The sequence below is a fragment of the Xyrauchen texanus genome, chromosome 1 (assembly GCF_025860055.1).
Source record: "Xyrauchen texanus isolate HMW12.3.18 chromosome 1, RBS_HiC_50CHRs, whole genome shotgun sequence".
Lineage (NCBI taxonomy): Eukaryota > Metazoa > Chordata > Actinopteri > Cypriniformes > Catostomidae > Xyrauchen > Xyrauchen texanus.
Window position 1 is genome coordinate 26656345 of NC_068276.1, and position 12579 is coordinate 26668923.

General features: G+C 38.6%; 1 protein-coding gene across 1 annotated transcript in view; it reads right to left on the reverse strand.

The window, feature by feature from the left end:
* LOC127636787 (intermembrane lipid transfer protein VPS13C-like) overlaps nucleotides 1–12579 on the reverse strand; it is a 71083-nt gene that overhangs the window by 14522 nt on the left and 43982 nt on the right. Inside the window, exons 53-72 of the mRNA XM_052117560.1 lie at nucleotides 12101–12466; nucleotides 11557–11646; nucleotides 10908–11063; nucleotides 10414–10672; nucleotides 10051–10211; nucleotides 9819–9940; nucleotides 8591–8888; nucleotides 7835–8224; nucleotides 7447–7551; nucleotides 7203–7364; nucleotides 6543–6668; nucleotides 6300–6433; nucleotides 3506–3632; nucleotides 3189–3424; nucleotides 2918–3062; nucleotides 2690–2830; nucleotides 2510–2591; nucleotides 1019–1088; nucleotides 747–858; nucleotides 401–514 (exon numbers count right to left, since the gene is read on the reverse strand). Coding sequence (XP_051973520.1) covers nucleotides 401–514; nucleotides 747–858; nucleotides 1019–1088; nucleotides 2510–2591; nucleotides 2690–2830; nucleotides 2918–3062; nucleotides 3189–3424; nucleotides 3506–3632; nucleotides 6300–6433; nucleotides 6543–6668; nucleotides 7203–7364; nucleotides 7447–7551; nucleotides 7835–8224; nucleotides 8591–8888; nucleotides 9819–9940; nucleotides 10051–10211; nucleotides 10414–10672; nucleotides 10908–11063; nucleotides 11557–11646; nucleotides 12101–12466 — 3396 coding nt within the window. The remainder of the gene's footprint in view (nucleotides 1–400; nucleotides 515–746; nucleotides 859–1018; nucleotides 1089–2509; nucleotides 2592–2689; nucleotides 2831–2917; nucleotides 3063–3188; nucleotides 3425–3505; nucleotides 3633–6299; nucleotides 6434–6542; nucleotides 6669–7202; nucleotides 7365–7446; nucleotides 7552–7834; nucleotides 8225–8590; nucleotides 8889–9818; nucleotides 9941–10050; nucleotides 10212–10413; nucleotides 10673–10907; nucleotides 11064–11556; nucleotides 11647–12100; nucleotides 12467–12579) is intronic.

The window sequence follows — 12579 nt, forward strand, 5'->3', positions numbered from 1 at the left end:
AGCTACATGTCATGGAAAGTCATTAAATTCATAATAACCAGGGAGACAAGTATGTGTTTGTTGATTCAGCTGTTTAATCCTGTCTTTCATATGTCAGAATAGCCAAGTAATTGCACATGCCTTTAAATATGAAAAATAATTTATTATGACAAGCCATTAAATTAAAGGTGCTGTAAGCTAAATGACACACTTCACCTATACTACAAAATGAAAGTGTATGATCATTTGATAGGTGGAACTCAAGCAGCATCACCCTCAAAGAACACAAACATGCTACACCACTGTCCAAGCTTATGTAAGCTTAGTAGCTTATGAAAGACTGACACAAGGGAGCACACCATATTTGAGGGTTGAAAGTTCTGTGACATTTTTGGAATGAACTGTAGTGCTGGTGCATTACTTTAATAGGAGAGATGTGGAAATGCTCAAAGAAGCTCAGGCCCGAGGTGTCTGTCATGGAGCTCTCCATCAGCTGTGCCTGCAGAGCCTGCAGATCCTTCTCTATCAGCTTATTCTGATGCACAGAGAAACACACACTTATTTACAGTACATCTCTACCCCCCCCCCTCTGCATTCACAGACAGACAGACACACACACAGCCTAAAGGCAGGCACATGGTTCAAGCACATGGTGGGGACAGTCAGGTCTAATTATTCATACTATTTAAATTTAATTATTCATACTATTTACATGAGTCTGGGACATTCTGGGGACACCTGTCAGAGGTATGAAGTGGTTACTGTACCTTCTCTTTACAGTCCTCAGCATCATTGGCTGGGGTGAACAGGGCAAGAATTGCCCCCAAAAATCCCTGATCGATCTTCACTGCCATCTCCTGCACTAATGCCATGAAGTACCTACAGAAATACATTTAGTTTAGATTTCACACAGAACGGGTGTAAACCACTTAATAATATGTTATGGTAAATTGATTTTCTTAGTGTAACTGAAGATTAGTACATGTGAGAATGTGACACAATAAGTAGAAAATCACATGATCAGTGTGTCATAACTTACTTAAACTGCATGACTTGGCTGTGCTCATTAAACCTTGTGATGATGCTAACATCGATAAATGGTTTTGGCTCTAAAGAGAAAAAGGTCAGATGTAGCAATGTTATGCTCACACCCACATACACTGTAAATATGCACTCAGAAGCATGTTAGCTTAGATTAGGAGTGTCAAACTTAATTCCTGCCTGGGCCTCATCAGCGTTATGTGTGCCCACAAAGGGCCAGTTGAAAATGTGCCACTGGCACGTGATTTGGCACCCATACAATTACATATATTGCACATTTTCAGCACTGAAATTCAGATTTGACTGTAAACATTGATTTTGAATTTGGGGTGCAGATGTTAATTATGATATTAACAGTAACATCTGTGAAAAAAATGACACCTAATTTAAATATGGCTAAATTGAAATATTATGAATCTGTAAAATTATTTTCATCATTGTCATATTTATTAAAGTGCAGTCAACTTGTGGAGTTTATGAAGGCAATCAAAACCTTGGTTACATTTTCCTACAATCATTAGAGGAGAACAGATTTTACACAGTTAGTGTTACTACAGTAAATCCATGTTACATTTTTGTAAGGTTTGTGATGTGTGGATTGAAAAGCCTTATAATTGATGTCTGTAACGAGGTAAGGTGGGCAAGGAGGCGGCGGGAACCGGCTAAACAGTCAACAAAGTTTAATGATAAAACTCAACATAAAACAAACATAAACAAACACAGACACACACATGCAAAGTGGCTGCGTGCATCTCTCTCTACCTCGAACTGGTGCCTCTGGCTAGTCTTTATCCCCCTCTCGGTTGATTAGCCTAATTCACAGCCGGCCGTGTGTCCTCACGGCCCAGCCCCGCCCTCCTCCTCGTCTTCACAATATTATGGCAGTGTTTTGTCCTGTTTCCTTTGACAGTGCTGTTTAGACTGTCTTTTGATTTTAAAATAGTTTAATCAACGAGACATTTGGAGTTTTTCAACAGAGAATTCTGTACCAATTTCAAACGGGTTTTGCGATATTGTGCCTCACATCTCACTAGTGCTATTAATAATGGTCTGCGCTCCGTGGTCAAGACTAATGCATGATTAAATGTGCAACTCTTTCCCTTGTGTCGTGCTAATAATTGATTGAGGTAATTGCTAGCGCTGTTGATAATGATCCGCATGGTTGTGAACGGTCAACAAGTAAATGCACCTGCTCTGCGCTCGAATCGGTCTATCCATTGAGCCATGCTGAAAAATAGTGCAGATAGCGCGGTTTCGTTCCACCTTTGGAGAGAGCAAAATGCGCTCAAAAAAATATGGTTAGGATGACGGGAAGGCTCATTAATATTCACGAGAAAAGAGCTAACTGATTAGTCAGTGACACGTTCTTCTGTTCATCTGCCATCCCACGTTTTTTTTAATTAGCTTGCCGGATTCGGCACGAAGGCCTTGAGTTTGACACCAGTGGCTGAGATGCAGTACTGCTAGGGGAGTTTGTGTGTGTGTGTACCTGAGTCCTGAACAATAGATTTTGGAAGAGGAACAGGATTAAACACAGTGGGAAAGATGGCTCCGGGTAGCTGGTTATCCACCTGGAAAATTAATTTAAAAAAATAAATTCTTCTGCCAAAAATTATATGAAAAAGCATTACTAACAGGTAATGATTTCTGCAATGTTTGTCTGTGTTACCTGTAACCAGTACAGTTGAGCACGTAAACTCCTCTGATGTGGTGATTGTTTAAACTCAACATAAATGCCAGGCAGGAAGTTTCTTCTGATAGTGCAGGAAAATGGCTGTCTCATCAACATGGGCACCCTTTCAAAGTTCACCTGTTTTAGTAAAGGATCCCACAATCTATAAGTAGCATGAATAATCTTACTGCTGAAATATGAACTCATTACAGAATGCTTATGTACCTCTAAGCCAGTTTCCAGTTTAATCCAGCCTTGTTCACTCTTGCTGCTGATGTGGCTCTGGTATGCTTTCTCTAACAGCCCGATGTTCTTGTGGTTAAAGGACTTCCAACGGTTCTTCGGTCTCATCTCCCAAACCACACCAGAACTTAAAAAAAGAATTCAATCGTCCATTATTATTAGAAATCAAATAATCTGTTTAACAATAACTTGCCAGTTCAAGGTTAGCACTGTTACAGCAAAACTTATGGTTGTTAGGTGTGGGTTTATTTACCTGGTGATGCCAACGTATGCTATTTCCTGTCTGATGTCATTGTTGATGAGTGACAGGCCTAAGTTCTGTAATGAGATGTTGACTTCTTGCTGGAACTGCTCCAGCTCTTCTGCCTGCCGTGCCTTCGTCACTATGCCCACATCCTCAGTGAAGATCAGCACCCGCTGTCGGCCATCCAGGAAAGACACCCAATGTATCTGCACTAAGCTTTCGTATGCGAACTGCCCACACTCATCCTAAAGAATGCAACATGGGAATGACATAACAAGTAGCATGAGAAGAACAAAGGATTCAATAACCCAGAATTCCTCTCTAACCTTCACAAGGTCCAGTTCTCCTGTGTTGTCCTGACAGCTCCAGCAAAGCTTCCTCACGCCTGCTGGATCATCCCAAGCAAACCACTGAACTTCACCTGGTTTCAGAGCCCAACATTCCTCACATCCTCTGGACAAACACACAGACATATACGCACACACACACATTGATACAGAAGATGTAAGATTAGAGATTAAAGACAGGAAATACACACTCCTAATACAACACTCAATACGAGTAAACATTTTTGGTTTTCACTAGTATGGGCATGAGTACTTGGATGTGACATCAATAATCGATCATGAAAACACAATAATGGCATGGCTTTTCAACAACTTTTCATATTTAATTTTATGATTGGTTATAATATGAACTTTGGCCATCTTTTAAGTGTTTTAATATAATTAATTACATGATATGCTGATTAATAAATACAATTATTTGCAACTAATTGCATATTTCAATATTTGCTGAGAAAGACCCTCAAATAACAACAATTCAATATATAAAGATTAAATAATTATAGTTATATTTAAATAATTGTACATATAATATATATATTACTAATAATTAAGATAATTCAAATGCATTATTGTGGCAGTTGAGTAAAGCACTTATAGGACAATACAAAAGGAGGCTTCAGAAGGCAATATATTGGTCAATAATTATTCATTACGGTCCGGAAACACAATTTATTGCAATATTTTTTCAATGGGTTATTTTATACATAATTAAATCACACTGAATTAACTTATTAAATCCACAGCCTTAATATAAACCAATTATATTGAGACTTGCGGTCTGACTGGTTAGCACCAGGGGTGGACTGGCAATAAAGAGGCCCACCAAACCCGACCCACAACACACCAAACCAGCTCATTGATTTCATTTTCTGGCTCAATTTCACATTTTTGTTTAAAAAAAAAAAAAATACAATTCTAATACTGCTAGTCATGACAACAGGCCCCACAGTGCAAAAATGGTCATAACTTTAAAACATAAAATCACCGTAAATTTGATGAGTGCCTTTTTTAGAGCACTAAATCAATTTATAGCTCAGACAAATAACATGTCTGAAAACTTCTTCTAACATACAGATGTTAGGTTAAAATGTACATGAAAGTACTAGGGAAAGAGTGTATTTTAGGTGCTGTGACAAGTCAGCATTTCATCAAAGTTTTAAAGATCTTAATCACCTTTCAACTTTTTTCTAGAAGTGCAAATAAACTATTGTCCTAGATAATATGAGGTTGTGGAAAGTATAATAATACTTTATTATTTATGTATATACAGTTATAAAAGATCATAAAGTGATGCTTCAAATTGTTAGATGAAGAAAGTGTCACACAGCAGGACACTGATGACAATGCTTAAAATTTCATGTTAATTACTCACATAACAATGTGTAAATGTTTATTTAAAAAAAATAATAATAATAATCATTTGGCCAGAATATGTAAATATATAAATATAAACAAATATATGCAATATTTGCAATTATTTGCTCATATTTTCACTCTGAGTTTGTTGCATATTTTCACTCTGAGTTTGTTTGTTGCATTACCTGCGGTGTTTTAATTCCTTTCCCAGATTATTCTTGAGAAAAAGTGAATAGCCCTATGCATTGATAAGTGCTGTTTCTGCTATCCTTTAAACAAAATAAGCCTCAAAGTCTCAAATAGCCACAAAGTCATATTTTTCACTTATTTCCTGCATTTTTATCAGGTGTGTGCATTATTCAGCAAGCTGCACTTCAGCTCCCTGCAGTATGAATAAATTATGCAAATGACTATGTACTGCTTATAGCTTTACTGTTTGCAGATTGTATATATGCTGCTGTTATTGTATTTGTTGTAACTTGCAGTTATTTGTAATTTTGTGATTATTCAGAGCTCATCTTATACTTGATATGTTGTATCTGGTTTTCACCATTATTGTGATTTGTATGTCAAATAACGAGGTCCAAGCGAGGTACAGAATTTATGCACAAACATGGACATACGCTATGATGTGCATGTAATTTCAAAATAAAAGTAATTTCAGTTTTCAACATAAAAACCATTTTATATATTTTGTATATTCACTCTGTAATGGGGTCCACGCAGGCATGTTGGAGTCCAGGGCGGCCGCCTATATCGCCTGTAGGATGGGCTGGTATCTGCGAAGCAGTGGGCCGGCCCAATGGCTTGTTGAGCGCATTACCGCAGAAACCTAGCGCGTGTGGAGGCTTTACGCTACTCTACGTTGCATCCACGCACAACTCACCACATGCCCCACTGTGAGTGAGAACCACATTATAGCAACCACTAGGAGGTTAACCCAACGTGACTCTACCCTCCATAGCAACCGGGCCAATTGGTTGCTTAGGAAGCCTGACTAGAGTCACTCAGCACACCCTGGATTCGACCTTGCGACTCCAGGTGTGGTAGTCAGCCTCTTTACATTCTGAGCTACCCAGGCACCTGTAGATACAGTTTTAAAATATGAATGATTTTAACTAGACAGCATCTTGAAAATGTGTCGTTCATGGTGCAAGATGCTGAAAAATCAGCAAGACGTGATAAATCAGCGATAGATGTCCATCTGACGCATGTCCAACAAAAATCAACAATTAAAAAAATAGCGCAAATGGAACTCGTTTAATCAGGAGTACTCCAGCAGTCAAAATGACAAAAATGTGCATCCCTAGTTTCCACTATTTAAGTTAAAACACTAAGAATTTTCCAATCAGACTCTTTACAGACTTTTTGTTCTGCATTCATAAGAATTCCAATGCTGAATCTAGGTAGTGCTGACCTCTGTCTGAAGTTGACAGTGGCCGTGGGTGTGTGGTTCACAACAAGAGCAGGAGCAGCTCCGTCGTAGTAATCAGTGAAGCTGATGACAGTGGAATGGTCTGAGATATTCACATCCACTATCACACCCCCATACTATGATGAAAAATAAGATTAGCCATTATTTATAACAACACCATGATTACAGCCAACATTACATGTGAAAAAACACATTTTCTGTAACATTTCTGGCTTAAATGCCCACCTGATTCATGCGCAGTAGAGTGCCGTTGTCCTGCTTATTGAAAAAGAACGATTTGGAGGTAGATTCGGATCCCACAACTCGTACACATAGCTTCCCTGTGCTGGACTCGGGCCACAGAGGCAAACACTGTAAAATACACAATCATAAGACAGGTCTTAAATTTCTGCCGAAACAAACCCTATTTTAGTGGATCGCCCACCTTTAACACCGAAAAAACTAAAATAATACAAATGTTGTCAATAACTCAACAAAAAACAGGGCTGTTGTTGGATTGCTAATCATATGTGTAATCTACGTCATGTCTTTTTACATACGCACACACGAATGCAAGCTGTTTGTTGAGTTCAGATTGAGAATCCATCTGACCCATGCTTTTTAAATTCACGAAATAGAGAATTTTCTTAGCTAGCAAAGTAATGATATTTACACATTCAATCAATCTGTAAACTCAGAATCAATATAGTAAATCTGTATTTGCACTTTTATACCCAATCTTCCGTACAAAGGAGCCCTACAAGTCCTTGAACCGGGACTATGAAATGTACAAATAAAGCACTGCAAATGGTCCAGCTACATACGGGCACAGTTAATAATGCAGCTCTAATTAAAAATGGTGATTGAAAACTGTTGCATTTGTAAAGAGATTAATTCAGCTCTGACCTCAGTGGAGGAGATGTAGTGCCACTTGTTGCTGGAACTATTGTTGTTTTGCACCTCTCCCACCTCCAGCTCAAACAAGGACTTATTGACCAGCGTGTAGAAGGGACTCATGGTTACGATCCGTGTCAGGTTAAAGCTGCTCATTTGGATGCTGACCCCCACCTTGCCCAATAAAAGAGATTTCAGACAAAATACACAGACCTATTCAAACTATTTTTCCATTAAAACAGCACAAAGCTTTTACCAGGTAGTCCCCACTCTTGTCTGGACAGCGCACACACCCATAGCTGCCAACGGTGTCCAGGGAGAAGCCTTCCGACCAGGAACTGGTGGACACACAGAGCTGCAACTAGGATGGAGAGGATGAGCAGATTATAAACTGTTCAATACTTTCTCTTATGCCAGTTTAATATGCAGAGACAACTATAAGCCAGTCATATGTTGACTCAAAGAAGACTGCGACTCATTCCTGGTTTATGTTGATTTTCAGGATTTAAATTATCTAAACACTAGGCTAATATATAAGTACTATGTGTTGTAGTACTAAATGTAACTAAATGGTAAATTTAGTGGTCTTATTAGAGATTAGAAAACGTGCTCCGTCAAATACTATCGAAAGAATCCAATCTAACCTTATTCTTGCTGAAAAAATTTGTCTTTTTGAAGGAGAACAGAATGACATCTCTGAAGTCGGATGGGTGTTTTACGCAGGTGTCCTCAGAACGGTATTGCAGGACACGAGACGTCTTATTGATGATCCAATATGGACTGTAGACAGAAAGGACCATTTTGCCACTCAAGCGAGACACATGCACACACACATCCACAGTCAACCCCTCGGAGGTGTCGCAGGTGAAGCAAACAGAAAAGAACTCGGGCATGTCTTGGCTAATCTTTATACGGCCGCTCCAGTTACGGCCTTGGTACTTCATCAACACAAGCTCCATTATTTCACCGTTAATGTGGGAGTTCAGTACATCCGCCATACTGCCCTCCTGAAGCTCATAGAAGTCAGGGGAACCCTAAAAGAGACAATGTGTATTTTAAATAAGATACTAATACCTGCTGCAGCAAATAACAGCTCCCTGGACAGGAAGATTATCAGTCAATAAAGATTTTCATTTCTGTTCCGCAGTCATTCGCTATTTTAAGGTTTTAGAAGACTTGAAATATAGCACATGTCATATTGACCAATTTTCTGATACTTTCAAGGTGTTGTTTTGTTATTTCGGAGCTTGACAGTCACAATCCTCATTCACTTTCACTATATGGAGAACAGTGGCCAGGACATTAGTCAAGAAATCTCTTTTGTGTTTCATCATCAAATAAGTACACTTTTCTGGAGGGGATTTTAATTGCAGAGGACCATGTTTCATAATAACTCATACCTCCAGCAGGTAGCGTATTGAGTAAGGAAGCAGGTTTTTGATAGTAACAGCTGGGTGCAGGTGGATGATATAAGCAGGGTCCCAGTCCCCTTCCCCATGGCTGGCGATGTGGCTCAGATCATCGGGCACAGCCAGCGTGTTCACCACCAATGGCAGGAAGCTGCTCTCTATCGCAGGGCACTGCAGTACTGCATGAACCTCTGAGCTCACATGCACCTGCTCCTTCCATGTGATGTATGTGGATGATGCACGATACTGATCTTCCAAATGACCGACAGGCAGCAAAAACAACTGACTCCTGAAGTAATATATATTATACAGAAAGTTACAATATAAAGTACAGAAAAAACATATTTAAAGTTATGAGTGAGACACTGACTTGATAAAAAAACACAATCTTTCACAGCCAAAACAATGGAAGTGAATGAGAATGATTTGTTTAATTAAAGAATGTATTCAAAAACAGATTTGTTCAGGAACAATACACTAGTTCAAAACCAGAGTATGAGAGCAGATCTTGCGTGTGTGAAAAAATATTTCAGCTCTGTAGGTCCATACAATGCAAGTGAATGGTGACCAAAACTTTGAAGCTCCAAAAAGAACATAAGGCCAATATAAAAGTAATCCATTCGACTCCAGTGGTTGAATTCATGCCTTCAAAAGCAATCCAATTGCTTTTGAGTGAGAACAGACCAAAATGTAACCCCTTTCTCATTATAAATCTTCAAATCAGCAGTCTACTTGGCAATAGGATTTCAAGCACAATTACACTTTCTTGCGCCATATGGCAGTCTGCGCATACATCAAGCACTAGGAAGTGTAATCGAGCTTGAAATCATGATTGTGCCTAGAGACTGCAATGGCAAAATGTACAGTGAAAAAGGAGTTATATTTTGGTCTGTTCGCACCGAAAAAACGATTGGATCACATCAGAAAACATGGATTAAACCACTTGAGTCAAATGGATTACTATGCTGCCTTTTTGTGCTTTTGAAGCTTCGAAGTTTTGGTCATTATTCACGTATAGACCCACAAAGCTGAAATATTCTTCTAAAAATCTTCATTAATTTTCAGCAGAAAAAGAAAGTCATACACATCTGGGATGGCATGAGGGTGAGTATGAGAGAATTTTCATTTTTGGGTGAACTATTCTAGGCAAAATAAACCCACTGAGGCACAGAGTAAGGAATACAATTTGCACAACAGAATACATCATCACCATCCATACCTGTAAGATTCTAAGGGAACGTGACACTCCTTCTCAGGCTTAGCAACCCCAACATTCACCATCCCTCCAAGCTCAGAAGAATACTTTAGAATGGCAAATGGCACTGAGAAATGGTTCTTTATCTGTAAACAAACAAAATGAACATCACCATGACTTCAACCTGGTTGTTTTAATAATTTATGTAGATTAACTACTAGAATTATTTGTTTATCCAAACAAGTAGACGACACACCTGTAGGGGGGAGCGTACTGTGATCACTTTGTTGCCCTCGCTTGCATCGATCTGAAGCAGTACAGACACAGCCTCCTGTTGCATGGGTCCACGCACATTATACAGTCTGCGGCCAGGCTTACCCAGTGGAATATTTGAAATCTCACTGTAACCTGAGGGAACTACACAGGGGATCTTTAGATTACTAATGGGTTATTGGTATAGATTAAGATGGTTAAAGTCATGTATTAACTACCTAAAAAAGATATTAGCTGCAAATAAGATATTTGGTTATTAGACCCAAAATATACAGTTCTAAAGTATGTACAGCTTAACTAAGGCATTTCCACAGTTTATGAGATGTATGCTGGCCATGTTACTGACCTATACTGAGATTGAACAGGCAGCTCTCCTGCCTCTGCAGGGCAGAAAGTCGTGATGATCGCTCAAAGGTGGAATGCTCTAAATCCACACTCTTATCCACAGCCACTTCATGCAGTTTACCCAATGAAGAAGAGCCAGCCAATAGCAGGTTAGAACTGTGCTGAACAATGAGGGGAATGCCTAATGCATTACGAATGGTGAAGGGGGATTTCTCCTTCAGAGAGTGGTCAAACGTGGAGGCTGTGCTCTCAAAGAAAGCCTGCCGAGGGAGAGAAAGGCATGAACACAATTATGCTTTTCATTTTGTATTTAACATGAAAATCACATCAAAAATATTGAAAATTATTTTTGGAATAATATAACCCCAACAAAATGATCAAATATTGAAAACATTTGGGTGTAGATTAAAATGTTCAGTTTTGTATGTATTATATTCCATGCCTTGAATAACACATTATTTTTGTGAATGCTGTTTTCTAGACTGAATGGTTTACCTTAGCCAGGTTGTTGAAGACGCTGAGGCAGCACTTGGACACTGTGATATTCATGGTGTCTTTGGAACATATGGTGATGGCTGTGCGAGGGTCTGGCAGCATAATAAAATCATCCCCAGGTACTGGACTTTTATCACGAACAGGGTTATTCTTCATCTACACATACACATAACAAACACGAATGAACAACAACACAACAATCTGTAAGATATTTCACAGGACGAATGCAAGCATGGATTTATGTTTTGGGCAGATGAAAGAAAGAACAAACTACAGTGAGCAAAGGAAGATAAAGACAGAGAGAGAGAAAGACAGATTCAAAGTGAAAGTTTTATTTGTGAAATGTGCAACAACAGCAAACAGCAGTCCTTGTTGACAATTAAATGTATTTTTCTCCAAGCTCACAATTCAAAGTCATTACAATTTTAAACAAATTACATAGATAATAAGTAGTAAATGTAAAGAATAAGTAGTAACAAGTAAAACAAAGTTGTAATAAAAAACAATAATAAAGTGGTGTTGGTGTGTTGTAAATGTTTACTCAGTGTGAGTATTATTGAATATAACAACCATTTAAGAGCAGTGTTCTGTATAAAAGTGGTACTGTTTTTATACAAGAGAAAGAGAAAGAGCGAGAGATTCTTTCTACCTCAAATTTGAGGTTCCACCTCCGTTTCCCATTGTCCACTCTCTCAAGTAGTGGCTCCCATACTGCATGAGTCTCATTAAAGTAATTCACCTAAAACAAAACAAAAACTCTCCATTATTTACATAAAATAACAATCAGTATGTTTACATCCACTTAAAAATGTAGATTCCAGTCAGACTTAAACAATAATTAATCTATTTTTAAAATGTCATGGAAACACTTTAGTCTGACTGATTAAGGAATAAATCAAGAGAAAGAAAAAATAAAAATAAAAAAAAAGAAACAAAAAGAAAAAATAAGAAAAGACACTACTACACTTTAAAGTAGTGGAGAGATCAATGAGACTTTCTTGGAAACTAACCATTGACTTCCATATTGTTATAATTCTGAGCTAACGATATTTCATATCCCCTAACAATCACAGAAACCTTTCAGCATGTTTACATGTGCTTTTATACATTATTTGCGTGTTATATGTTTTTGCATGATAATTAAGTAAGATCATTTTCAATGTAGACAGAACCTGACACACACAAACACACACCTCCAGCGACATATCTGCAGAGACACTGAGCAATGATGACCAGTTCTGAGCGCTGCCACTGAATGAAGATTCTGCAAGCAGCAGTGGAACAGTGTGATGTCCCAAACCAGACTCCAGTGTAACCTGCACCACCTTTACTTCCACCCCAAAACTCTCTCCATCCTTACTGCTGTCCACATCTGTGAAGCTCTCAGTCACCTCAGAGGCAGCATCCACACCCAGGAACCAGTAGTTAGCATTATCAATGTTCCTCACAGACCAGAGGCTGCTCAGGTCGTCAGGAGTCTGCTGTGACGGCTCTTCGTTCGGTTTAGGTGTTATGGCCGCCATGATGGTAATGACAGTGTTCAGAATGATTGGAGAAATCTGAGACAGCATGAAAGCACATGACAAAGATATAAAGACAAGACAGATAAAAAGTGTGTTGGTTCAACATAAATCAGCAAATATTCTCCATGTGTTTTTGATTTTTGATGAAT